The 25,677-nt window shown below is 43.2% G+C and overlaps 1 protein-coding gene and 1 long non-coding RNA gene across 4 annotated transcripts in view; one reads left to right on the top strand and one right to left on the bottom strand.

The window, feature by feature from the left end:
• Positions 1-7,499: 7,499 nt before the first annotated feature.
• The window catches only part of LOC149524064 (uncharacterized), a 115,030-nt gene continuing 96,852 nt past the window's right edge, over positions 7,500-25,677 (bottom strand). Inside the window, exons 2-3 of the long non-coding RNA XR_016350048.1 lie at positions 17,762-17,875; positions 7,500-7,809 (exon numbers count right to left, since the gene is read on the bottom strand). This is a non-coding gene — a long non-coding RNA (uncharacterized LOC149524064). The remainder of the gene's footprint in view (positions 7,810-17,761; positions 17,876-25,677) is intronic.
• Positions 14,404-25,677, top strand: part of ITGA6 (integrin subunit alpha 6) — an 81,241-nt gene continuing 69,967 nt past the window's right edge. The window contains exon 1 of one of the 3 annotated variants that reach the window (XM_075933638.2): positions 14,404-14,850. In XM_075933638.2, coding sequence (XP_075789753.2) covers positions 14,687-14,850 — 164 coding nt within the window. In that variant the 5' untranslated portion in view covers positions 14,404-14,686. The remainder of the gene's footprint in view (positions 14,851-25,677) is intronic. The other 2 variants (XM_006116473.5, XM_006116471.5) reach the window with 2 other exon arrangements.

Here is a 25,677-nt window from a genome sequence, read left to right on the forward strand (position 1 = left end):
AGATGGTAACTGATACTTCTTCCAGAGATTTTAAATGTTCAGCCAAAATGAGAGTTGTCCTTTCTTACCATCCACTCAGGGAATGAGACATCAGCTTTTGAGTTCTTGAAACTGGGGCTGGAATTTTCCAGTCTCTGTGCAACACATCTTTTCATCAGCTTCCATATGACAAATTAGGTCATAACTGTTGGTATAACCATCTTGAGACTTACCTTGGTCATGGGCTAGTTTGCTCTGGTCAGAAACTTACCCCGTAAGTCTCTTTCCATGTGCTCATTTGTGGTACATCCCTTGAAAGTTACAATCTTATACAGATATGCAGTTATATTTCATTGGGCTGCAATTTTGTTGGGTTGCAATTTCTTTTAGCTGTTGAAATTTCTACTTTAACGTTCATATAGTTTATACACTGTGTTAATGTTCTCATAAGTATTATGTATTTTAACATTTCAAAGTAGAAGATTAATTGAGAGGCAGATATACATATTTATTGAGAGAACCTATAACCCCTGGTTGTCAACAGGAATATATTGCATGATTGGAGTTACATGAACATACACAATTCCAGAAGCACTAAATTTCAGTTATTACTTTGTGATTTATTACTTTGTGATGTATTGGTTTTGTAAATACCAATTCAAGAAATATGCCTCTCTCTTGTCTCATCTTCACTGAGGCTATGTCTGCAATGCAATTTTTTCGTGGAAGAGGATACGCAAATGGCGCACTCATTTGCATATCTTTTTCTGATTCTTTTTGCGGAAGAGGTTTTGCCTCTAAAAGTCCCGTGGAGACCTGGCCATTTGTCAGAAAAAAAAACCCTTTTTCGCAAGAAGTTGTAAACTTCAATTTTTGAGGAATACGGAATCTTGTGAAAATGGGTTTTTTTCTGAGAAATGGCCCCTTCTACACGGGACTTTTTAGCAGCAAAACTTCTTCCGCAAAAAGAATCAGAAGAAGATATGCAAATGAGTGCACCATTTGCATATCCTCTTCTGCAAAAAAAACCCACAGTGTAGACATAGCCTGAGTTGTACGGGTTTATCTAATGATGTGATAGTCAACCAATTTAGTTAAATCATGGCAAAAAGTTGTGTGCGCATCTTTATTTTTTATTTAAATCAGGTTTATTTTAGTTAACTAGGAACAGATTTAAGCTAAGCTATTCTTCAGCCAAAATAAGACTCTCAGTATAGGGTTTTGCACCACTTTAATTAAATCAAAGCATGTTTGTGTTGCAGACTGTTAAGAGGTAAATAATATTACACATGTGCTAATGGCTATATGCCAGTTATTTCTTGAATATATACAGTGAAGCTTGTAGGAACAGATGACATAACTGGTTCAGGGATGTCATTTTTACCTAATCAATATCAATTGGTGAAGATTCACTGAGCTGAAGGCAGATAGTATTTCTGCTGATGACCTCTCTCAGTTGGGAAGGACTGCTTTAATTTTTGTTGGAGTTCTACTGGCATGAGTCACTGTGAGGGAGAGGAGTGCTAAATCATCCTATTCCTCAGCCAGGCAGTTCTCCCGCCAGAGCTGCATATCTTCTGTGCAACAGTGGACTCTGATGGCTTTGCAAGTGCAAAAGAAGTTGAGGTCTCTTTGTAGACTTTCAACCATTGGGGACTTCTAGCAGGTGGGAATATCTTTTAGTGTGAAAACTGTAAGATAGCAGAGACCTTGAACCTGTATGTTCTACGTACTAATAGGTTAAAAAATGTAGTTTTAGTGAAGATTTTAATCACTGAAAGATGTATTTGATGATACAGCACAAAAACTTTAAATTGTTGTCAAACAATGTAATATTTCCTTCTTTTGCAATCTATACTACTTCTATATTTTAGTGTCCCATGTGTTTTTTGCTATAGGAAAAAACACATTGTTGCATAGCAATACTATCTGATTCTGGAATGCCAAACTTCCCCTCCCCCCATTAACATTTCTTGTCTTCCAACACTCCTACTGTTCTCTGTCTGTTTTTCTTGTCAACGTTGAGTCATGCAATGAATGAAATTTTGAAAGGGACCTTAATTCAGTTCCTATAACTGCACTCAGGTACCCCCTTTCCATATGTAATGTTTTGTATATACACAAACGGATATTTACACTTACAAAGTGGTTAGATGTCCTTCTGTGTGATTTCGGGGTAAGTCTACACTGCAACGCTATTTTGAGATAGAAGTCAGGCAGCGTAAACACTGTTTTTCTGCAGTTTTGCTGACAAAATAGTTCCACCCCCTATGAGCAGGGTTCATGCTGTTGACTAGTGAGTGCTCCTGCGGACAACAAGCCATTCAAACTGCCATTTGCTGCTGCAAGACTGATTTTAAGGACGGGGGAGGCTTTTTTAAGCACCCATGAACTACAGATTGTTTTGTTCAAGCAGCGGCGTAGACTGTCTTAGTGTGTTTTGAAGCCTTTGGTCAGCTAAAACTCTTAACTGATTTTTGTGGGATCAGTTTTGTGGCCTCTGTTAGGGAGGTTGAGTACAACCAATGAAAGGATTTTAAGATTTGTCCACCTAATTTAAACTGCAGATCCTATCAGCAAAAGGGCTATTCACTGAAGACAAAGCTATTACTAGACATTGTTCAGATGTAATGTATATTGTAATTAGGCATCTGAAGGAGGTGAAAATAGCAGCTATGTAGCATCTGGTATCTACTTGGCTGCTTTACTCTCCAGAAAATGATAATGTCCATCTAAAAATAAAAGCTTTATTTATTTTCTTCTCATTCTGTCTGAAATACTACAACCTTTAGCAGTTTGGAGTCTCTTAAGGTGAAATACAATTTATTCACACCAGCCCTTGTAGATCTCAGCTGCCTCTTCTGGTCTTGTGTTCACTGGGCTGGGCAATGAGTGTGAAAGCCCATCTTAAACTTGTATTAAACAGAGTATCAGCTGAATCAATTACTAACGTGGCTTGGCTGGAGCCTGTCTGAAGTACTGAAGCTCTAATTTATAACTTGTCATAGAGAACATCAAAAGAAAAGATTCATTTTAGAAAAAAATACTGACGTTCAGACCCTTATCCCAAACTAATCAGATTTATCAGAATTTTGTATTGGTCCCACCAGGCTCCAACCTGCTGTTGCCTGCTGTGTTGTGTGGTGTTCTGTTCTTGGGTGAAGCTCTCTTTTAGTGCGTCTACACTTGCTCCCTATCTCGAGAGAGGGATGCAAATGTAGCCAACCGAAATTGATAATGAAGCAGGAATTTAAATATCCCATGCTTCATTAGCATAATCTCGCCTGCGCGCTATTCCGTTTGATACCTGATTCAAACTAGGAAATGCGCTCCGGGATGCATTAGTTCAAACCAAACCCCTTGGTTCGAACTAATATTACTCCTCATTTTTTGGAGGAGTAACGTTAGTTTGAACCAAGAGGTTTGGTTCAAACTAACGTGTCCCAAAGCGTACTTCCTGATTGGAATCAGCTGGCGAGTGGAGTAGTGCGTGGGCGAGATTATGCTAATGAAGCGCAGGATATTTAAATCCCCACTTCATTAGCAATTTCGGTCGGCTACATTTGTATCCCTAGCTTGAAATAGGGAGCAAGTGTAGACGTACCCTTTCTGTTTCTAGTTTAGGCCTTCAGGGGATATCAGGCACTGTCTGCTTCTTTTCTACTCAGGAAGGAATCAGGCACTCATTGGGCTTTCTGATTGTTTTGCCACTAACTGGATCTTATGTTCTAGAGTACACCATGGTACTGGGAAACCCAGATAGCTCAAGATCCCTTCTTCTATACTCCCATGATAATCCTGAGCCTCTTGAAAATGTGGAAAGTAATTCATGAAGGCTCTAATACAGTTGAGTTGGTGTATCACACAGTAATATTCAGGGAAACGTATTGTTTTTAATATTGGAATGGGTCAAAAAAGCTATTCTGCTTACACAACTGTGGGTAAATGTAAAAGAGGTGAGTAGTAAATGCGCAAATCATATATATGGTTGTTGGGCAGCTTGTGCCTATCTCCCTTGTATGCCTTGATGACTAATGCTGAGGTATTTGCTGCCAACTAAACATTAGGAGCAGGAAGAGGAGAATATGTAAAATAATCTGTGCAAGTGAAAGCCTGAGAGGTTTTTTTTAAAAAACCACCTAATTATACTTCCCAAAAATACCTATTCCAAGTTTCCATTGTCTTAATACATAAATAAATAAGTTTAAATAAAACTAGAGATATAGTGACAGAAAGTATGTAGGATATATTTATTTTTACAACAATCCGATAGCTAATGACCACTTAATTAAAAGGCATCAAAGTCATATTTGTTGCCACAAAGCACACTAACAACACAGTGAATAGAAGCTGATAAAACTGGGTTTCAAAAAAGGAACCTAGATGTTTATTTAACATCTTAAAACTCAGAACATTCCCTATCTGAAAGAACCTCAGGCCAAATTCAGCCCTAGCATAATTAGCTGTAATGTCATTGAAGTCAATAGAAGTTGCACTACTTTATAGCAGGGCTAAATTTAACCCTATAGTTACAAACTCAGAAAGATGAAATCTTCCAAACTCTCCCTCTCCTCTGACAGACCAATTCCTGCAAACAATAGCAAGGAAGAAGGTGTTTTGATTTCACAGAAAATGTAAACCGTCCAGGGGAAAAAGTTTGAGCCTCCATTTACCAATATGAGTATGTGCTGAGTCACTCCTTTCTGTTGTTCCATCACAGAGGAACTGCACCTATTATTCTTTTTTGTACCCCCTATTCTTCAGTGAGAACAAGGATAGCATACATTCTATTGAGTGTTTCAACTTAGCATTGGGAACATTTCATTAGTTATCATCACAAAGGTCATAAAATGTAATCATCAAGACTTTACATTTTACATCAGTCCTTTATGAGGAAATGGAAAAAATAGTATTGTGCTCTTTGTTGTGGGGGGTGGGTGGATTTATATCTGAAAAAGGCCAAATGCTATTATTTTAAGGATTTTTGTGCTTCTTTTCAGTATGCATGATTTCTTGACTTGTTGATGATCTCTATGCCCTGCCTCTAGGCTCTGCCTCTGAAAAATTGGACATGTCCAGCACTGTGTTCCTGGTCCTGGTTATGAATTTCTGGTGAGTCCAATGTATGGCAAAATTTGCTCTGATGTATATACTACCACTAATTTGCCACTATTTTGACTCATGATGAACACTTCAAGCCACTTTATGGCTCCTGATAAGATTGACTCAATGAATGGTTTCTTTAGAATCTACCTAAATATCTGTGACTAAGGAAACAATACCTGAAGAACCAGAAGATGGTGGCCTTGTGTGATTGGATTGTGCACTCAGGCATATAAACAAACATTATTTGAAATCTTGGCTTCACTGAAATAAATGGGAGTTTTTTCATTGACTTCAGTAGAGCCAAGATTTCATCCACTGTGTGCAAATGTGGTGGACAGCTATCCCACGTCAGCAATGAGCTCTCTTACAAGGCAAGAAACTTATATGTTCTTGTTTGCGTGATGTCCCCATAGGTGCTCCACTGAAGGTGCTGGGCTTGCCCCGGTGTCACAGAACGGAGATTTTTCCAGTAGCAGTACTTGGCCGGACTGCGCATGCACATTGGTGTCTCGCGGCGTTTGCGCTTTTTTGAGTGCATGGTCCAGCCCCTGCCAGTTCCTCTCAACCGCCTCAGGCGCAGACGGAGTGAGCTGTTCTCCTCAACTTCCCTCCTATTGTGAGAATGTTCTTGTTAAAAGTTTACTATTCTTCCTGGTTTTACTTCTTCCTATCATTCCTCTTAGTTTAAAAAACAAAACAAAACAAAACAAAAAAACCCCAAAGTTTTTCCTCTCCCGATCCTACTTCCATTTTCCCTAGGATCCCGTATGTGGTGTTGTACATAGTCACATATATATATAAAAGATAGAGATAGTTTCTGGTTTGACCAAAAAAAAAAAAATTAAATCTTTTCCACTTAAAGATTGGAAATGCTGTCCTTGCCCAGCTTTAAGAAGTGTGACACTTGCCGCAAGATAATGCCTGCCTCTGACGGGCATTTCTCATGTATCCGCTGCCTCGGGGAAGCTCATGTCCCACAGAAGTGCCCACACTGCACAAAATTGACTGCAAGGGCCTGACGGGACAGATAAATGAGGCTGCAGATGATTTTGTTTGATAAAGCCCTTCAGCCGACGTGCTCGGAGTCAGCCTCAGCAGATCAGTCCCCGAAATGTAGGATTTCATCTCCTACAGCTGTTTCACCCAAAAGATCATGGGCATCGCTGGCCAGGTCTTTACCAGCCACCTCGCTCGGCAGAGTTAGCACGGGAGATAAGCCCAGTACTTCAAGCACCGCGAAGACGCGCCTAAAGACCTCTGTGGCACCGAAAGCCAAAAGACCGGCAGAAGTGGCACCAATGGTTGCCTCGTCACCACCCGATACTAAACCTTCAGCACCGAAGGACTCCTCCATGCTGAGGTCATCATAGGCGCTGGCGCCCACCACTGTTTCGGAGCGGGGATTGGCACCAAGATCTATGGCACTGGCACCGGTGGTGCCGACTTCACACACGGGCGGCACCAAACCACACGTCTTGGCACCGAGTACTTCTCCACACCAGAGTCATTCCCGATCCCCAGTATTTTCACCGGCACTGTCGCCTTCCCCACCAGCACTGTGGTCCCCAAGATCTTACAGCATGTGATGCCACCAATCACCATACTCTTCACACCAGAGGCTGCCCTCCCCATTTTTAGCAGCCTGCAGGGACCACTGTCAATACCATCATCGACACTTCTCCGGCTTCCTCCAGAGTGTTGTACATCTGTTCCTGCTCTCCCCATTCTCCTCACATATGCCATTGGGAGCACGGTCAACTTACTTACTTACTGACAGGCGTTCATCACTTGACAGACTTTACCACCATTATTCACCCAATAGATACTCGTACCACTATAGGTCTAGATCTCATGGAAGGTCATACTGTGACTGGACATCTCCCAGACACGCCCCAACTCCAGCTCCTCCGACCCCAACAGGACAAACTGCATCTCCACAACAACTTCCATCAGAGCCAGATGATACCCACCTTTCCATCACTGAGGAGCACCCACCGGAAGTGTCCCCTACTGATCATTCTTCTTCTCCAGACGAAGCCGTCATCCCTGGAGATGTTTCCCTGCCAGACGACCTTCGGCAGTTCCAAGAGCTCTTCAAGCGGGTGGTGGGAAGCCAGGAGATATCGTTGGACGAAATAAAGGATAAGCAGCATAGTCTTCTCAAAAATCTCCAGCCCCAACATAGATTGAGGATAGCTATACCTCTGGATGATGCCATATTGGAGGTTGCCAAAGAAATTTGGCAAACTCCGGGCTCCGTACCACCGACCAGCAAGAAAACTGACAGGAAGTACTTTGTACCTCCTAAAGGCATGAATTCCTCTTTACCCATCCCCAGCCCACTCCTTAGGAATGGATGCGGCCCATCAAAGGTCAAAAACACTGCTGTGCAAATACACCTCTTCAGACAAAGGCACAAAAAGACTCTATTTATTGGGCAGAAAAGTTTACACATCCACAACGCTCACACTCAGAATAGCCAATTACACTGCACATTTCTCAAATCACATTTTTGATACTTTCACAAAGCTGATGCCACTGCTGGACCATCTACCAGAGTCCAAAAGGTCCATATTAAAATCAGTTGTGCAGGAGGGCTACACATCAGAATGGAAAGTGCTCCACATAGCAATGGACATGGCAGATACAGAGGCCTGGTCCATGGCTACGGTGGTATTTATGAGGCAAGCATCCTACCTCCAGGCAGTAGGAGTCACGAAAGACCTACAAAATAAAGTCAAAGACTTACCATTTGACAGAGACAAATTATTGGCTGAAAAGAGAGACAGTGTGTTACATTCGTCCGAAGACTCACACACAACCCTTTGGACATTCCCCACCATACAGGAGATGTTGTTATACTTCTTACCAATAGCATTATGATTACCCATATGTCAGGCAGAAGTGGCAGCAACAACAACGGACCTTCGATCAGCAACATCTGCACCAAAGACCCCAGAGGCATTGAAACCTGGGCAACCGTACACAGACCCCGCTGAACAACAAACAGCAGGTTTGATGTCTTGGTCGGGGGTTTGTAGATCTACAACAGCATCAGTCACTACACTTACCTCTTCCACCAATGCCTAAGGCCGTTTTACCACCAATGGGCCACAATCACCGCAGACAAGTGGGTGTTAGAAATAGTTCAATGCCTAGTTTCACAAAGCATACCAGAGCAGTCGACAGGCTTCCTTTGTCGACCATCTAGACTGCCGAGCTGTGCCGGATCAGCTGATTGTCGGCACAGCGTGGTGGCCATTTTTATTTTAATGAAGCAGGGATTATTTAGGACGGGGCTGGGACACCCCCAGGACTCCGTGCGGTGCTGTAGGGCGGGGCGGGAATGCCCCCGGGGCGGGAATGCCACGCTGTGCTGCAGGGCTGGGTGCCATGTGGTGCTGTAGCGAGGGGCCCAGGCCGCAAAAATGGCTCGGGCCGCCACCTGTAGTCGAGCCCCAGCTGCTTTTGGAGCTGGGCTGCTGGGTTTTAAAGTTCCCAGTGTTTCCCCTCTCACCTGTTGCGCGGCACTTGAGGATGCCATGCATGCGCTCTCTCTGCCCCACAGTGCCCAGTAGATGGCTGCAGGGAATTTAAAGTGAGGGGCTGTGGTGCTCCATCACCAATCCCCCTCTTCCTCCAGCAGCTGCTGGCTGGCTCCAGACATTAGGGTGTGCCTGGGCACACCCGGCACACCCCGTGCACATGCCTATGCTTCTACCCCAACCCTTCCCCCAAGGCCTGTCCTGCCTTTTCCTGCCCCTGATCGGCCCCCTTTTCCCCTTACCTGAAGCTCCCTCCACAAGCTACACAACCAGAAGGATTACTGGGGGCCTGGCATAGTACGGCAGCAGCATTTGGGGCCCCCTCAGCACTCACTGAGGCAGAACTGGAGCACTCCAGTCCTAACCCACTCTGCTCCATTCATCTCCCCTGAGCTCTGTGGAGTGATCCAGCTGGGAGATGGTAGCGTGGAGCAGGCCGCTGTTTCACTCTGCTTCCCACGGCTATGCTGCCAGTCCCAGGCTCCTGAAGTAATCCCACAGGCTGTAGGAAAAATACTTTGTGGATGGGACTGCTCTGGCTGCATGACTCCAGATGGTGGTTTGATGCTTGTACCTCAGCAGAGATAGGTGCTACTTTGCAGCCTGGACTTAGCACTTACTCTGGGAGAGAGGCAGGACCTAGGACATACCTCTCTTGCCAGCATTGCCCATTGGTTGTTTTAGGTAGCTCCCTAGAATGTTGGCTTTTGTAAGGTGCCTATCTCTGTGTATTCAGAGGGAGCTCATACACCTAACTCAGGCTTTGTGGATTACATTGTGTTCTTGTGATTGCAAGCAACACTTAAATCATGTGTAGATCTGGGTCATGGTGTTTACATTAGGATTGTAAAAAAATTGTTTTTAAAATAATGCCTCTCTTTTACTAGCACACCTTCAACTCAAATGGTGGAGTTGTAACAATGGAAATGCTAGTGTAGACTGGCCTCCAAGAAGTCACTGGCATTTTAAACACTGTAACATCTAATCTGCTCAGAGCAAAACTTTTTGCTTAAAATGCTAACAGCTGCAGGCATATTGTGTACTCTATTGCTCACCAGAACTAACACCAGTGGAGCAGAACTGAAAATAGCAGTAGTGAAAATTCTAGCAAAAATGTCCTTGTGTACAAAAGAGTAATAGTCTATTCACCTGCTTGCTTTGCTATTCAGAGGCATCAGCTATTTTGAACTAAGTCTTCAGGGAAAGCTAGCAATTCTAAAACTTGTAAAGGCATTGCATTAAGGAAATTATTCAAAAGAGTTGATTCCATGTATAAATCTTTGATGCAATTAAGAATTTAGAGAAGCTTGTAACTAGTTTTAGTAATGCAGGCCTGAGCCAATTTTCCATCTGAAATTAAATATAATCAATGAGTATATGGAATTTAATAAGGAAGAATAGGGGATACGTCAACACATTTTTGCTTTTTTAAATGTGCAGTGTGAAAGATACACAGCTGTGCATCTACGTATACCAGTAAATGATGCACTACTTTTTATGCCAAATAAATGTAAGGTGTGTTTGTAATCTGAAAGGTAAAAGGGTCAACAATGCAAGGCATTGTTCTTTAGAGTTTCTCTAGAACATAGATTAAAATGTCTTATCTGGCTTCAGTTCTTCACTTTCATTTCTAAAAATGAAAAATTAGTTCTTATAATTAAATCAACAATTGCTACATTGAGGAGGAGAGCATTTTTGGCACTGATGCTCAATATGTAGGCACAGCAGGCCAATGTCTTGCAGCCCATCTGGCAGAATACCAACATGCCATTAATAATCAGGCAGCTGAAAGCTCAGCTATGGCAGAGCATGTCAGACTAGAGAAAGGACACATGGCTTTGAGCTGGCTGAGACAGTAGCCATGGGTAGTGAGTTATTTTCATTGCATTATGATGTATATTATTATAGCAGTCAAAGCTAATTGATCATCATACCAAATTTTCATTTTCCTTTATACTGGGATAGGACCAAATAAAAAGTGTGTAAGAATGTGTTGGTTGCTAGAAGATGTCCCATAACATTTTTCTGCATGTGGCCTAATCTCTGCAATATCATAAGTCACTTGAATAAAGAAGAAAACCTATGTTTTCACACTTGCTTCCCCTCCCCTGCCTGGAAGGACATATTCAAGAAAATAAAGTGAAATGTAGATAATAGATCATCTATAGCTTAATTTTTTTTCTCATGATCAGAAGTTGGTCTAATAAAAATATTACTCCATCCACCTTGTCTCATCTGTTTGAGACTATTCCAATGAAACTCTAAAACTTTTGAGTGAATCTGTGTTCCATCTGACAAAAAATCCATTTCTTCTATTTGTCCCAGGAGAGGTTTCAATGTAACTACATTTTTAAATGTCACTAATTCTGGTAATAAGAAACTGTAAAATTGATATCCTCTCGCCACTGATGTGGCTAATAGTGAACAAATAAAAATGTATAAGATAGCATTGGCGAGAGGGATCCAATAAATGTAACATGACACCATTGTCTAGTTTGAGTACTTGAATGAGCCTACTTTCTGCCAAAGTTATTCAGAGCTATTGCTACTTTTTCAAAATACTGTAGTATATAATGGGGTGGGCAATAATTTTTGAAGAGGTTGAGGGCTGTCCTGGAAAGGGTGGGGCCTCAGGTTGAAGGGGGCAGGGGCAAGAGACTTCACAGCCTACTCACCTTGATTGGCCTCGGGGTGGGGGAGCATATGAAGTCTTAGTTCCCCTCCCTTCACTGCCAAGGGAATGAAGCGCTTAGAGAAAACTGCTGGCTGTTTGAACAGCCTGCTGGTGCTTTGTGCCCCTGGCGGGGGGAGGAGACTTTGTGTACTCTCCTGTCCCCAGGTCTTGATTGGCTTGAGTATGGGGGAGCCGCAGGGTGGCCATGGGCCAGGAATCTTTCTAATTGCTGCTATTTAAAGGGCTCCCGGCTCTGGCTCCGGCTCCAGGGGTTGTGAGCCCTTTAAATAGCAGCAATTTTAAAGGGCTTGCGCTTCCTGTGTTCCGTTACTAATGCATTGCCTGGGAGCGGCAGGGGAGGTGAAAGCCCTTTAAATAGCAGCAGCTGAAAGGGTTTGTGCCTCCCCAGCAGCTTCCAGGCAACGCATTAGTGGTGGAGCTGCCATGGGCTGGATCAAAGTGCTTGGTGGGCCAGATCCGGCCCATTGACAGTCTCTTGCCCAGCCCTGGTATACAGGCTGGATGTTATTTGTGGGGAAAACTCAAAATTATTTTTAAAGGGTTCACACTTGTTTTTGTTTTTGTTTTTGTTTTTGTTTTCTAGTAATTGCTACTTACCATCACATTTATGAATTGTAATAAGTTTGCTCCCTTATGAGTCCAGCCCTCTCCCCCTGTGAAATCAGTCTAGTCTTTGTGTTAACACAAGTCTATGCCATGAGGAATGATTGTGAGGTAACAGAACACTAGATTATGGATAATGGTTTTGAATAAATCAGACAGGAAGAGATGGAGCCTAATTCAACAGATACGTGTTTTGATTTCCAGGCTATGGAAGCACATTTGGGGGGTGGGGCGGGGGGGGGGGGGGGGTGGCGCTTCATAAGAGAAGAAGATAGATTTATTTTCTCTTCTTTAAAAATTTATTTGCAGTATCAATAACCATAAGAAAATAATAAGTATATTATGATGACCTTGCTAAAATGAATCTTTAAAAATCTGCCTGAATGGCATTTCAAGCAGACTCAATTGCTCATAGAGGAACACTCAAAATAATTCCACTACAGTAATGTTGTCATAGGGGTTTGGCAAAAGGTTTAGGAGAAAAAACACCAGCCTGTTCAAACCAGTCATGTACAGTATTGTCTTGATTAAACTGAACATGTCAGCTTCAAGTCTAATAGATTCTAGTCACAAGCCATCATCGTGTTATAAGTACATTTGGGTCATGATGATATTTGCATTTTGATGAAAGACCTGGGAAGGCCCATACTATGGAAGCATAGGTATAATCACTCCTGATTCATGGCTGATCTTAGTAGCTGAAATTTGGCCTGCCCCTACTTTCATAGAATACTTACTAATGGCCAAGGAAAACTATTATGGCATGCCACCATTGATTTTTTTTTATAGTTTTTTTTTAAACTTTACTTTAGGAAAAGAAAATGCAGGATGTAGTAATAAAAGTTAACTTCAAACAAAACTAAAATCACTGCTGACACTCTATCCTTCCAATGTCATGTACACTGCAGTGTTCTGCGTGACTGCATGAGATAATATGCATACTATTTTTAACAGTTGTAGATTAGGAGTTGGGCAATCTCAGATCTCTTCAGAGATTATGGAGTTTTGAGGCTCAAATGCTCTGAAGACTGTTTAGAGAAGACACTTATGTATATGTAAAGTTTTTTTTTTTCTGTGTGCTTTCCAGCAGGGACTAAAATAACTAACATAGATACACATTGGTGATTGGTCCTGTGGCACCTTATAGACTAACTGAAGTAGTCTATAAGGTGCCACAGGACTCCTCGCCGCTTTTGCAGATTCAGACTAACACGGCTACCCCTCTGATACTTGACATTGGTGACTGTGGTTTTTGTTTTAGTTTATCTTTAGAGGAATACCTATAGGCTACGTCTACACTGGCATGATTTTCCGGAAATGCTTTTAACGGAAAAGCACTTTTTGCGGAAAAGCGTCTGTGGCCAATCTAGACGCAGTTTTGCGCAAAAAAGCCCCAATCGCCATTTTAGCCATCGGGGCTTTTTTGCGGAAAACAGTACTGTGCTGTTTACACTGGCCCTCTTGCGCAAATGAACAGGAGCAGCACAGTATTTCCGCAAGAACTCTGACGATCTTGCATGAGATCGTCAGTGTTCTTGTGGAAATTCAAGCGGCCAGTGTAGACAGCTGGCAAGTTTTTCCGCAAAATCATCTGATTTTGTGGAAAAGCTTGCCAGTCTAGACACAGCCATAGTGAACACTGGAAACAGATGAAGTTCTGAGTGCTGCTGTCAAGAATGGATTCTTCAAAAGATGCAATGGGTTCTTAAAATGTTTTAGAAATGTAGTCACTATCTCATAACCTGGGATGTATTTACTATTGGATATTTCTTGTTATTGCTGTTATATATTCCATGCTAGTTAAATTAGTAAATCAATTTTCAGCATTTCAGTTTGCTTTTTTTAACTGACAGCTTGGTGTTGGGAGGTGCCCTTGGTGGAGCATCTGGTATCATTTTTAGACTGAGGGACCAAGCCACCAGAAGGGAATGAAATCAATGTGCTTGGGTGATTTATGTTTGCTTGGTGTTGGTTACTTATTCAAGGACTCTTGATTTGAATAATTAACTGGGGTTTGACTAGATGTAAATGACAACATAGTTCTTGGGTCACCCTAACTCTTCTGTGTCTGTGGAAGGGTTCTGAACAGCCTGGGGGCAGATCAGTGATACAAAACTTTATTTTGCTGCAGTGTGATACCCCTGCTCTTAATTTCTCTTTTCCCCAAGGTAAGATGGACATAGATACTGATGATTTGGGTAATTCGGGAGTTGTTGTCACTTCTTTGTACTGGAACCCCAGTGAGTTATTCCATTTCTGTTTTAGAACCCTGGAATAAGGAACTGGGAATAAGTAACCAGGCAGCTACAGCACCCTTGCAGGTGACCCTTGATTGCAGCACTTGAGTGCTCCGGCAAGACGTTGGTGGGGGAGGAGGGAATGAATAGGGCAGGGCTGGCTGGAGCCTGGGAAAGGCTGCAGGGCTGGGCGACGCTCTAAATCCTGGACAGTTGCAGAGGTTGCTTAGCGGCGCTTTTCTGTCTGGAAGAGCCTCGTGGCGCTACTCACTGGCTGGAGGTTGGCAGGGACAGAACTGCAGGGCAGGGCAGGGCAGGGAGAGGCTGAGGGCCGCAGAGCCGAGCCGAGCCCAGCCCGGCGGGTGGGGGAGGCGGGGCTCGCCTCTTTTCGTCACTTAGTGCGAAGCTGGGAGTCTCAGGAGAACAACGGGCTCATTGAGCGAGTGGCAGCGCGGGGAGCGCCAGGCGCGTTCAGGCGAGGGGCAGCAGCAGTAGCAGGTTCCCGCGCCCAGCCTGAACGGATGGCTCCCGGGCAGACGCTCCTCTACCTGTCCCTCCTGTCCTGCCTCGCCTCCGCCTTCAACCTGGACGCGGACAATGTGATCCTGCGGCGAGGGGAGCCGGGCAGCCTGTTCGGCTTCTCCCTGGCCATGCACTGGCAGCTGGCGCCGCAGGACAAGAGGCTGTAAGTAGCCCCGGGCCGGGGAACTCTCCCTCCCCTCCGCACAGAAACTTTCCCGCTGCAGCGCGACGCGAGGGCCGCCGCCCAGCCAGGCTCCAGGGCAAGGCAGGAGCCGGTGGCGCCGCCAGGCTGCAGCGCCCTGGCTCGCTGCCTGCCTGGTGCTCCTGCGGGCTGCGCCCGGGGGTCCCCGCGGCGGGCAGGGGAAGGGGGCGCGGGCATCTCTCCGGTGGGGGGCAGGTTTCAAACTCCGCCGCCGGCTCCTTGGGCTGCGCGCGCGTTTCCCGGGTGAGCCTGCAGGTGGGAGCGGCGCGTCCCTCCCTCCCGCTCTCCTGCAGCCCGGGGCCGCCTCCGGGAAGCGGGCGAGGCTGGGCTTCGTGCTGGCGGGTCGGCTCCTGGCTGCGGGCCGCGCACAAGCGGAACAGCCACCTGTTGGCAGAAGTTGTGGGGCTGCGACCGCCGCCGCTTGGCGCAGCGGGGCAGGCCGTGTTGCCGCCCACAGCACCCGCTGGGTGTGCTCCCTGCTTTGAAACAAAATGTCTGAGCTAAGCTCCGTGGCTTCAAACCCCGGGGCGCCCCAGACCCTCTGCTGCTGTGCGCCGGGGCAGCAGCCAGGGCGAGCTCCGGCAGAAATGGCCCCTTGAAAATCACCGCGGTTCTTTTCTCTGCCGTAGGGATTCCGCACTACCGAGGGCTCTGGGGGAGCGGGGGGCAGCACTAGTGCGGCGAGACGTGTGAGCCTGGTGGCAAACGCTGACCTTGCATTCCTGCTCATGCGAACAAAGAATTCCGCAGGGGCGTATGACAACAAAGGGACGTTGCCCCCAAAGGCCTCCGCTGTTCTCAACTCAAGGCAGCAGCAGCTGCAGTAGTAGTAGCATGAGACTGAAGCGCTTAAGCAAGTGTACTCACACTAGGGAAAAGCAGACTGAAGCCAATGAAGAAACTGATGCATGCTAGTAAATCTTTAGTTTACATTAGTAGTTACTGCTGATTTTTAAATTTGCTCCCATTTGTGTAGAATAGTGATAGAGATGCAGCTGTGTTAGTCTAGGGTAGCTGAAACAAAATACAGGACTAAGTAGCACTTTAAAGACTAACAAGATGGTTTCTTAGATGATGAGCTTTCGTGGGCCAGACCCACTTCCTCAGATCAAATAGTGGAAGAAAATAGTCACAACCATATATACCAAAGGATACAATTTAAAAAAATGAACACATATGAAAAGGACAAATCAAATTTCAGAACAGAAGGGGGATGAGGGGGGAAGGTAATGTCTGTGAGCTAATGATATTAGAGGTGATAACTGGGGAAGCTATCTTTGTGTAGATCACTCTATGTTCTAGCTGTAGGAATGAACTTTATTCTTCCTGCATAACAGGAATCATGGATCAGCAACTTGTGATAATCTCTCTTTGCTGATGTAGGAATTAATCTAGACATTGTCCTGAGATTAAGTAAGCTGTTTTTAATAAAAGTGTAATTGAATTTTTGAGTTAAAAATAATCTTCCTAGGTTCCATCTGACTTACTTGACTGAATCAAAAGCAGTCCAAGTGGTGATGTGTGTGTGCGTGTGCAATAAAATCCCTGGTGTTCAAGACTGAACCTGTTCCACACTACAGATGCGAGATCCTTGAGGAAGGGATGGGCAAATAAATTGGGTGTTGCCAACATAATCATGATAATAAAGGGATTGCTCATGGAAGACCCAACCACAAAATGAAATGTTCCTTTATATGCCCTCAGGGAGGACCATGAGAGTAACTGAATGGAGCATTATTTGGTCCAATGAAAGAAATTATCGAATCCACCTTGTCTGTATAAATTTGAACACATTTACTGATTTTACTGTAGATGTTATCTATGGATGATACCAAATCATGTGAGGATTTATGAAAGACCAGAACTAAATTTTATTTTAATTAAAAGCATGAAGTTAAAAGAGAATCCAGAGTTCATGAGAGAAGTGAAGTCAGAAAGTTACTTGATAATCTTACTTAAAACTTCCAGGGTCACGTACTGCCCTGAGTTGTGCCCTGTATAATGTCATTGATTTCAGAGAGGCTGCATGAATTCCATAGATACTGATGACATGGACTACTCCAAAGCTAAAGAAGGAAACATCTAAACCCTAGAAATTGCCTGTTAGTATCATACATCATGGCCCTATGTCACAGCTTATGCATGTGATTCTTGAAAGTTGTCTCATTTTTCGCTTAAACTTAAGATAATCTTTTTATTGATAATTAGAACCCCATGGTACTGTCAGTGCTGCTATCACAGGGTGAGCAATAATTTTTGACGGGAGGAGGGCAGTCCCACGATTTTTGGAAAGTGGTTGAGGGCCACACTCTTCCATGATATTAATGGAGGAGATGGGGGGTCTGAGATGGAAGTTGGGTGCAGAAGGGATCTTGGGGGAAGGGATTGGGGTGCAGGAGGGAGCCTGGAGCCTGGGAGGGAGTTGGGATGAAGCAGGCAGTTGTGACCTAGGGCAGAGGACTGGAGTGTAGGGTTCGGAGTGCAGGGGTTTGGGATGTGACCCAGGGTAGGAGGGTACTGCTATCTGGGGCAGGAGAACCGGCCAATGAGAATGTGCTGGGGGCGGGGCAGCTCCTAATACTTCCCTCTCCCTTCCAGTTTTAAAACAGAAATAGAGCCCTGCCAGCTGCAATTCTGCAGGGTGGTGGGGCAAGCCTGGGAGCCTGCCTGAGGCTCCTCGCTGCCTCCACGGGCTGGAGCCAGCCCACGGGCCATATTTTGTCCAGGCCTGTACTAGTAAGTGTATAAAGATGTGCGGGGACAATTACAGTTATTCATGAGACCCTAATAATCCCTTGGAGGACAGTCACAATACTCTTGAGTCTGTGAAATTTAACTGAAACATCTTAAAAAATTAACAACATGAAATTACCTTCTCAGTACTGAAGAGTAATCCAGATCCGTGGATGGAGAAAATCCATAGATTCTTCCAACTTTGACATAGCTTCCTGGATCTTTTAAACTTCCATGTAAAGGGGACAAAATTCTGAAAAAGGACAAACCAAATAATGTAGGCTGTGTGCAGAGGCTGCTAGGTATTTTGGGTATCTAAAGACATTTTGACCACTTATTCTTTTCAATCTTAGGCTGTGTCTTACTGGGAAGGTTTGGTGACAAAAGTGCTGTCAACCTGCAAAAGAAAAAAACAGTCAAACTGGGTTTTCTGCCTCCCATTGTCAATATTTCATGGCTACGTTGCTAGCTCCCCTGTCGACAGACAGAGCAAGGAAATATGGGTAAGCATCCCACAGTGCAGCATTGTAGGAAGGCAGAACTGATCTCTGTGCTTTTTGAGATTCTCTCAGAGTTCTCCCACATCATTCTCAGCTGCTGGGAGCAGCATTGTGAGTAGCTCTGTGAGCTCTCTGTGCTAAGGAATGTCAAAGCCACACAGTAGTCTCTCGAGCCCTCCCCCTGAAGCAGCAGTTTGCCTGCTGCTGTGTTTCTAGCAGGGCAGAATGGGAGCATTCCAATGATTTGCTCTTTGTTTGTTCCCCAAACAGCAACTCACTCAGCTGTCAGATACTTTCCAGAGCTTTGAAACAGAAGGAGTGCATACTTGCAGGGCAGCAGAGATCACACAACACTCAGCAGAGGCATCAGGGCAAGCATTGTGGAGTACGGCGGAAGCTAGTTCTTTCAACAAACAACAGAGTCTGACCTGGGATTTTGCCCGCAATAGAGAGAGGGGAAAAGACAAAAGTCTCTCGCAGGGCTGGAAGCTTTTTGTTACCAAAACTCGGTATTTTTCCTAACAAAAGTCACATTGTCGTGTGTACACCTTGACTGTTTTCTCAACAAAAGGCAGTTTTTGGTGACAAAAAGTGCCAGAGTAGATAAGGTCTCAATCTTCCAAAAATAGAATAAGGAAGGATGGTCTAGTGATTAGAGTACTAGATGGAAAGTCTGGATTCTGTTCCCTGCTTAGCTTTAGGTTTCTTGTGTGACCATTGGCAAATAGTTTAATCCGTAAAATGGTGATCCTAGCACTTCTCTACCTCATGGCTGTTGTGAGGATAAATAGGATTGTGTTGTGCTCAGTATAGTAATGGAGACCAGATTTGGATAGGTGGATAGAAACTCTTTTTATGTTTATTTAACAGTGTTCATATTTAAATAGCCACAAGTGAACTTTGAAGACAGCACCCAATCAAGAGCCATGGATGAAATAAATACTCCTTTTGTTGTTGTTGCTATAAAATGATAATGTTACCTTCCAGAGGTTTTACATTTTAAACTGTCTGGTGTAGGAAAAGTGTCTTCCTTACTCAGGTCCAATTTCTGATCTCTCACTGATGGTGTAACTGCCTTAATAATCTGAACCTTTTTTTACTCAGTCCTTACTTAGACAAAAATCTAATTGAAGTTGATGGAGGCTCTACTGGAGAGAGAACAGCAGCCCTCTTACCCCCTGCCAAAACTCCAGATAAATTATAAAAGAGGACTTCCAGGCTTGATCTTACATTTGCCAAATTAATGACACTAATTATAATGGTTAGAATTCTTGGTAGGTATTGACCCTAGTGGCTATGCAAAACATAGCAAGTGGTTATAGTCAGGACAAGCTGCGTCTGCTGTCCAGGTGTTCAGGGCAGTGGGACAACCAGTGCTGGAAGAGTTGACACAAATTGATCCCTTTTGTGTCGAGTCATTTTTGCCCTATCAAAGCTAAGAGAATAAGAACATGGAGAGGGCGACAGTGGTGGAATACCCGTGAATCTCCATCTGTATTTCTTTAACTCTTGTAAAGATAGTTACAGGTGCCTCATTGAGTCAAAAGCCCAGATAGATTGAAGCAACAGCAACAATAAGTATTTATTTCACCCATTGATCTTGATTGGATGCTGTCTTCTAAGCTCACTTATGCCTATTTATAGATGAACACTTAAATATGTCGCCAAAATGCAGAAAGATCATATTGAAACTTAGTGACAGTTGTGACCCCTTCTGGAAGAGGCTTTCACTCTCAACTGAAAATAAATCTTATAGAATCATAACTGGTCTGGATACAGTTGCCTTATACCAGGTAATTGGATCTCTAGCAAAAACAAAACGAACAGATTTAATAAACAAACTAACAACCTTTCCCCCCTCAGACCAAACCAAACGAAATCATCAAGCAGCAAATCAAGACGCTTAGGGCAGTCATTTGAACCTAGGAATGAATACATTACCCATTTCAGCCTGTAAATGATAAAGAGGATGATACAAAGCAAACTACATTTCATTACAGACAACCACAGTTATCTCATTTCCTTAATCTCTTTCTTTCCCTGCCCCTTAGCTGATGAAGTTTTAAAAGATAAATAATTTTCTTTTCCCTACTGGGAATGAATCTGTGTTTGAATCAGAGTGACAGTTGTTAAAATCATCAGTTGGATGAAGGCTAGAGAAGTCTGAAGAAGTGTAACAAAGAGCTAACAGCAATTGCCTTTAATAAAGCACAGTTTTTGTTTTTCATCATCCATTTTCTCATTCATGACATGCAATTAATAATATATTCCTAGAGTCAAATATATTTTTTTAAAAACTATCACTTTAAGATGACAAGGAGTTTATATTAATGTCATAATATTTGTAGATAAGTAAAACATCACAACTCATGTGGACTGCTGTTGAATTACTTTTGGTAGGGCTTTGCCAAATATCACAGACTGAAAGAATGCCAGCCTGAATATTGTGAATTAGACTGCTGATTGCATAAGTATTTAAGCCTGTGCGTAACTTTATGTGTAGGAGTAGTGCCAATGAAATTAGCATTTGGATAGATATAAAGGGATAACATTTGTAGCTATGCCCCTGTAAACCAACAATGTAAACACAATTTATACTGATGAAAATGGTTTTTCTGTTGCTCTTGAGTGATAGTAATGGGGGGCTGGGGGAAAAGGGAGAATGGGAACAGGGAAGAGGCAGGATGGAGCAGATTAGGATGCGAAGAGGAGGGCTGGGGAGTGGGGGCTTTGGGGAAGGGATGGAGTGGGGGCAGTTCCTGGGGCTGAGCACCTAAGTTCCTTTTGGTCTTGCAGGTGCTCAAGGTACCCAGCCAAGGTAGAAAAAAGGACTGCCCGGCACCTCTTCCCCAGCCCAAACACAGCTTCCCTGGCCCGAATACAGGTCCCATCTCCCCCTGCTGTGTGCCCCAGAGCAGTCTGGAAGCCTCTTGCCACCTCCAGAGTTGCTTCCCTATCCCGCGAGCCCTTCTGCTGCGTCCTGAGTGGCCCAGAACCTCCTTGCCACAGCCCAGATGCTCTCTCCCAGCTCAAGCCCAGGCCTGGAGCTTCCATGCCTGGGAGAGGTGTCTTTGCCTACCAGTCCAGGTGCTGCTGAGAGGAGATAGCCGGGGGAGTTGTCTCTCCTTGTTGTAGCCTTGGCTTCACTCCCACCACACAAGTTTTGTAATGTGCACCAATATGAATGTGATGTGTCACACATTTCCTCCGCGTTGCTGCACACATCAACCTTCAGGGGAGGGAAAAATTAGAGGGACCAGTGCTCCTGTCAGTCTCGTGTGGCATAGACGCTTCAGTAATTCAGCCTAAATTACATCAACTCCAGCTATGCCGTTCATGTAGCTGGACTTGCATACCTTAGGTGACTTACTGCGATAGTGCAGGCCTTCCCTTTTTGCCTTTATGTGTGACAGTCGATCAGTTTGTAGCTGCCAAGGTGAGTATCAGTGAGGCTGAGGCTGGAGAGGAGGAAGAGGGTGTGGAAGTTCAGGTGTGAGAGCTGTAGGGCCTAGGAATAGGCTTGCACGTTAGCGATGGAGAAGAAAGGACAGATTTTGGAGGTGGTACGGAAGGAAAAGCAGTAAGATCATTGATGTCAATGTGATAGGAGAAAGAGGGAATGAAAAGCTATTTGACTTGTTATCCAAGGGCACTCTAGACTTGCCAGAGACCTGTTGTTTGACTTAGTGGATCTAGTATAAACTTGCATATCAAATGCTGAGGGCAGCTCCATCTGGTGCCTGTACTCCTCGCAGTTGTAAGGAGTAAGGGAAACCAATGGGAACGTTAGTTTCCATTGGCCTCCCACTGTGGATGCCACCAAGTTTGTCTTAACATAAGCTGACTCAGTTACGTATTCTACATAGCTGGAGTTGTGAACTTTAAGCCGAATCTTCCTGGCCTAAGTGGCAGGGAGGATTATGGAATTTTCACCACCGAAGGAGGAAGGGTGGTTTTGCAAAGAGCTAAAGAACTCAGTCTTTTTTCCCTCTGAGTTTGAGTTTGCTTTGGCTCATCTCTGGCCCAAGAGAGAGAGTTGAGGATATAAAACTGTCTTTTACCACCTTTCACATTACCTGTCTCAGTCACTTGACATAAGTTCCAAAAAATTACTATCCCTATCATGTGAAAGGGGTCCTTGCTGACTCCCGTTTCTTTTACAACAGATGGAGGAGGAGATATTTCCCAGTCCAAGGACAGAACTTTGAAGGGCATGGACATATGGGGGGGGTGATGGGTTGAGGATCATCACCCACTAAAGAAAAGATTGAAAGAGTAGTCAGAAAATTTCAAGTGTAGGCAAGACCTCAGACCTTGCTCACCTAAATTAAGCAAGAGAACAGGGTGACAAACTTCTTTAGCCCAGTAGTCTCTCACTGCCCCAGAACACTGTTGGTAAAACTTGTGCTTTTTGGATAATTTTCCTGTAGTCTGTAGATGTTTAGGATTTTATGTCAAAACTATGAAACATACACAATGTCTTTTAAAACAGCATTGTTAAATATTAGGACCAAATAAAAGAACAACTCATTACTTTGTTTCCTTGACTTCTGGGGGAGTTTTGCCTGAGGAAGAACTGTGTGATTTGGCCCAGTGTGCATAATGATGATAAAGAGCCCCAACTTAGTTTCCAACTTTTCAAAAGACTGTAATTATAGGTTGTGAAACTTTTTTGGAGGTGTTAACTGTTGGTAAATACACACAGCCAATAGTTCTGCTTGGTTTAATATATTTTCATCTTTAAGTATGTAGAGGCTGAAGGCCAAATAAGAGTCCTAATGTGAGTCCATGCTGTTCATCATCTTTTAAGGAATTTCTGTAGCTTATATAGGAGTTGAATCTGGTCTTTACTCTCTGAAAACAGGATATATGCAAGTGGAAGAGGGGATGAGCTAAGGAGCAGTATGGATTGATAACTTGTATCTTTCTAAGTCTCAGGCAGCTCTAATAGAAATCCTTGGAAGCTCTCTTAGTCTCTCAGGCTATGTCTAGATTACCATGATCTATCGGAAAAAGGTACGCAAAATGCGCTCTGCAATTTGCATATGTTTTTCCGATAGTTTTGTCAGAAGAGGCTTTTCTCAAATTTGGCCGGTCTACACTGGGCCAAATTTTGGAAGAGCCCTTCTTCCTTGTGGAAGGAGGAAGACAGGGCTTCCAAAAGAGCATGTCTGCTTTTCCTAAAAAAAAAAAAAATAAAAGTGGAAGAGCAGATGTGTTCCCTGGATGTGGTGGAGTTTTTCCGGGGTACCTTTGGTATCCCAGAAAAACTCGGTAGTCTATACATAACCCCACTCTTTTTGTGTTTGGAACAATAGCATTGTTGTTTTGCAAGCTGATATTTTACTATTCACAGAAAACATGGATGTGGAAGCCTTTCCAAGAACATTTTTATAATTAGGTTTGGAAGGATTCATTTTTTATAGGTAAATGTTGATAAACATCGATTTCACCCTATGCACATAAACCCAACACAATTTTTTTCTATAATTTGTAATTGAAATATACTAAGAGGGGAAAAAGAGGGAAAAAATTGCTAAGCAAAGAGGGAAAAAATTGCTTGAACTAATTAGCATTTGATTTTAATTTGTATATTTTGACACAGGGTGTTGACAATTTGTATTTCAACAGTTGTAAAGCTTTAAATTTAGGAATGTCAGTGTCTACTATCATTGACCTCCTCAATTTCCTACAAGTGTGAGAATTTAAATAGATAACACTAAAATAAATCAATATTTATTTTCACGCTTATCCTAAAAGTATAAAAAATGAATTATGGCAAGCCTAAATATAATTGTTCTTTTTACCTAAATTGCTTTAATTTCCTGCCTTTCCCTTTTATTGCATTCACCCTTTCTGAAAGGGGTGAAATTGTGATTATAGTGTAGTATTCGAGACAGTTTTTCTTAAATTAAATTAATTTACAGTTTACAAATCAACTTTATGATGTCATATACGGCTAACTTTGTAGTCTGATAAAATACCTCAGAAATAAGAGAGGAGTTAGATCTAAAAATTAATCTTCCATACTTCCAGACTGAAGGTGAGGGTAGGGCAGTGCAAACAGAAAAAACATAGTCGGTGCAAAAAAAGGCAGATCTTGAGTTGGAGACAGAAGGAAAAGGCAGTTGTCATTCATGTAAATTAATATTTGAATGTACAGCTTGAGGACAGAGGGAAAAGAATTATTTTTTAAAAATGTTCATTCTAGCATTGGTTGTGAGTTATAAAAATCATTGAACTTAAATCCAGTCCAAGAACTATACATATAAGTGATTGGAAAAAGAAAGAGGTGAACAATAACACAGCTGTTCTGCTCCTTTCTTCCAGACCAGGCTGATGTAGACATGCACAGACAGATGGGCAGACCTCTGCCATATAGAACGACACACACAACACAGTTATGCCACTTACTTAAATTGTAAGCCTTGTGTCTTCAATGAAGGCATTGATGAATCATTCTTTTGTCCAAAGAGGTCGTAATACTTAACACATCCATTTAATAACAAGTACAACATCTGGTACCCTCCAGACTGAGAATCCTAGATATCAGTGGGATGGGGTAACTGTTAACCAACAAAAGTCTGAGGAGGGAAAGGAAGAACTGAAGAAGAGTCTGTCCCTCAGCCCTCATTATTCAAATGAAAACTGAAACCAAAGGGGTGATGTTGGCTATGACATACTTGCTGTTTGTGTGTTCTGTTCAATTTCATCCTGTACAGAAATGACACTTAGAACTGAGGTTCTGTGTAGAACCAGAATCCTGAAAGCTTCAGCTTTGGCAAAAAGGTTCACAAGTACCAATTGCAGCATTAATCTCATTGACTGGCACAAGAAGATTTATGTTGCTTTTTAGATTGAAACTATGATCCAGTCAGCTGAAAAAGTGTAGAAGTATACAGCATGTGTGTCAGGATGAAAAGATGTAAAGAAAGTGTCTTTAGAAGCATATATTTTGGCATAAAAGGAGGCCCTCAAAGCTGTGTGCTATGTTGCTTCAAAAGAGCAGAATTTGGGCCAAACATGCCATTAGATTTATAACAGTATTATTTGAAAGGGCATTTCATGATCTAGTATTCTAGATATTAGAGTCTTCAAACTTCCTATTTATATTTGGAGAAATCCTCAACTCATAGTTTCAGTTCTCCCATAATTATGCTGAGGAAGAAGCTTTTAGACTGGTCTGCAGAGGGAGTAACGGGGCTTGAGATGAAAACACAGATTGGTGGCGGTGAAACAAAGTACCTTGTATGTTCTACAGGTTGAACTGCTGTAGTTTGGCACCCTCGTGACCTGATGGGTGCCAAACCAGATTATTTGTCAAACTATGGGAAGTCAATAATGTCTAGCAGCATTACCAACACTTCCACTGCTTATTGGGCTCTTAGAAGATGCTTAAGGGTAAATTAGAACTAAATAACAGCACAGAACACGGAGAGCCAGGACTGGTGGCGTTGAACAAACTTTATGGGACAGTGGGAAACTTGGCCACACCCATGATAAGCAGACATCTGGCTAACTAAAATCATGCCAGACTACGGATGTTGCTAGAGAG

This window comes from Pelodiscus sinensis, chromosome 7 (genome assembly GCF_052426305.1).
Source record: "Pelodiscus sinensis isolate ZL-2025 chromosome 7, ASM5242630v1, whole genome shotgun sequence".
Lineage (NCBI taxonomy): Eukaryota > Metazoa > Chordata > Testudines > Trionychidae > Pelodiscus > Pelodiscus sinensis.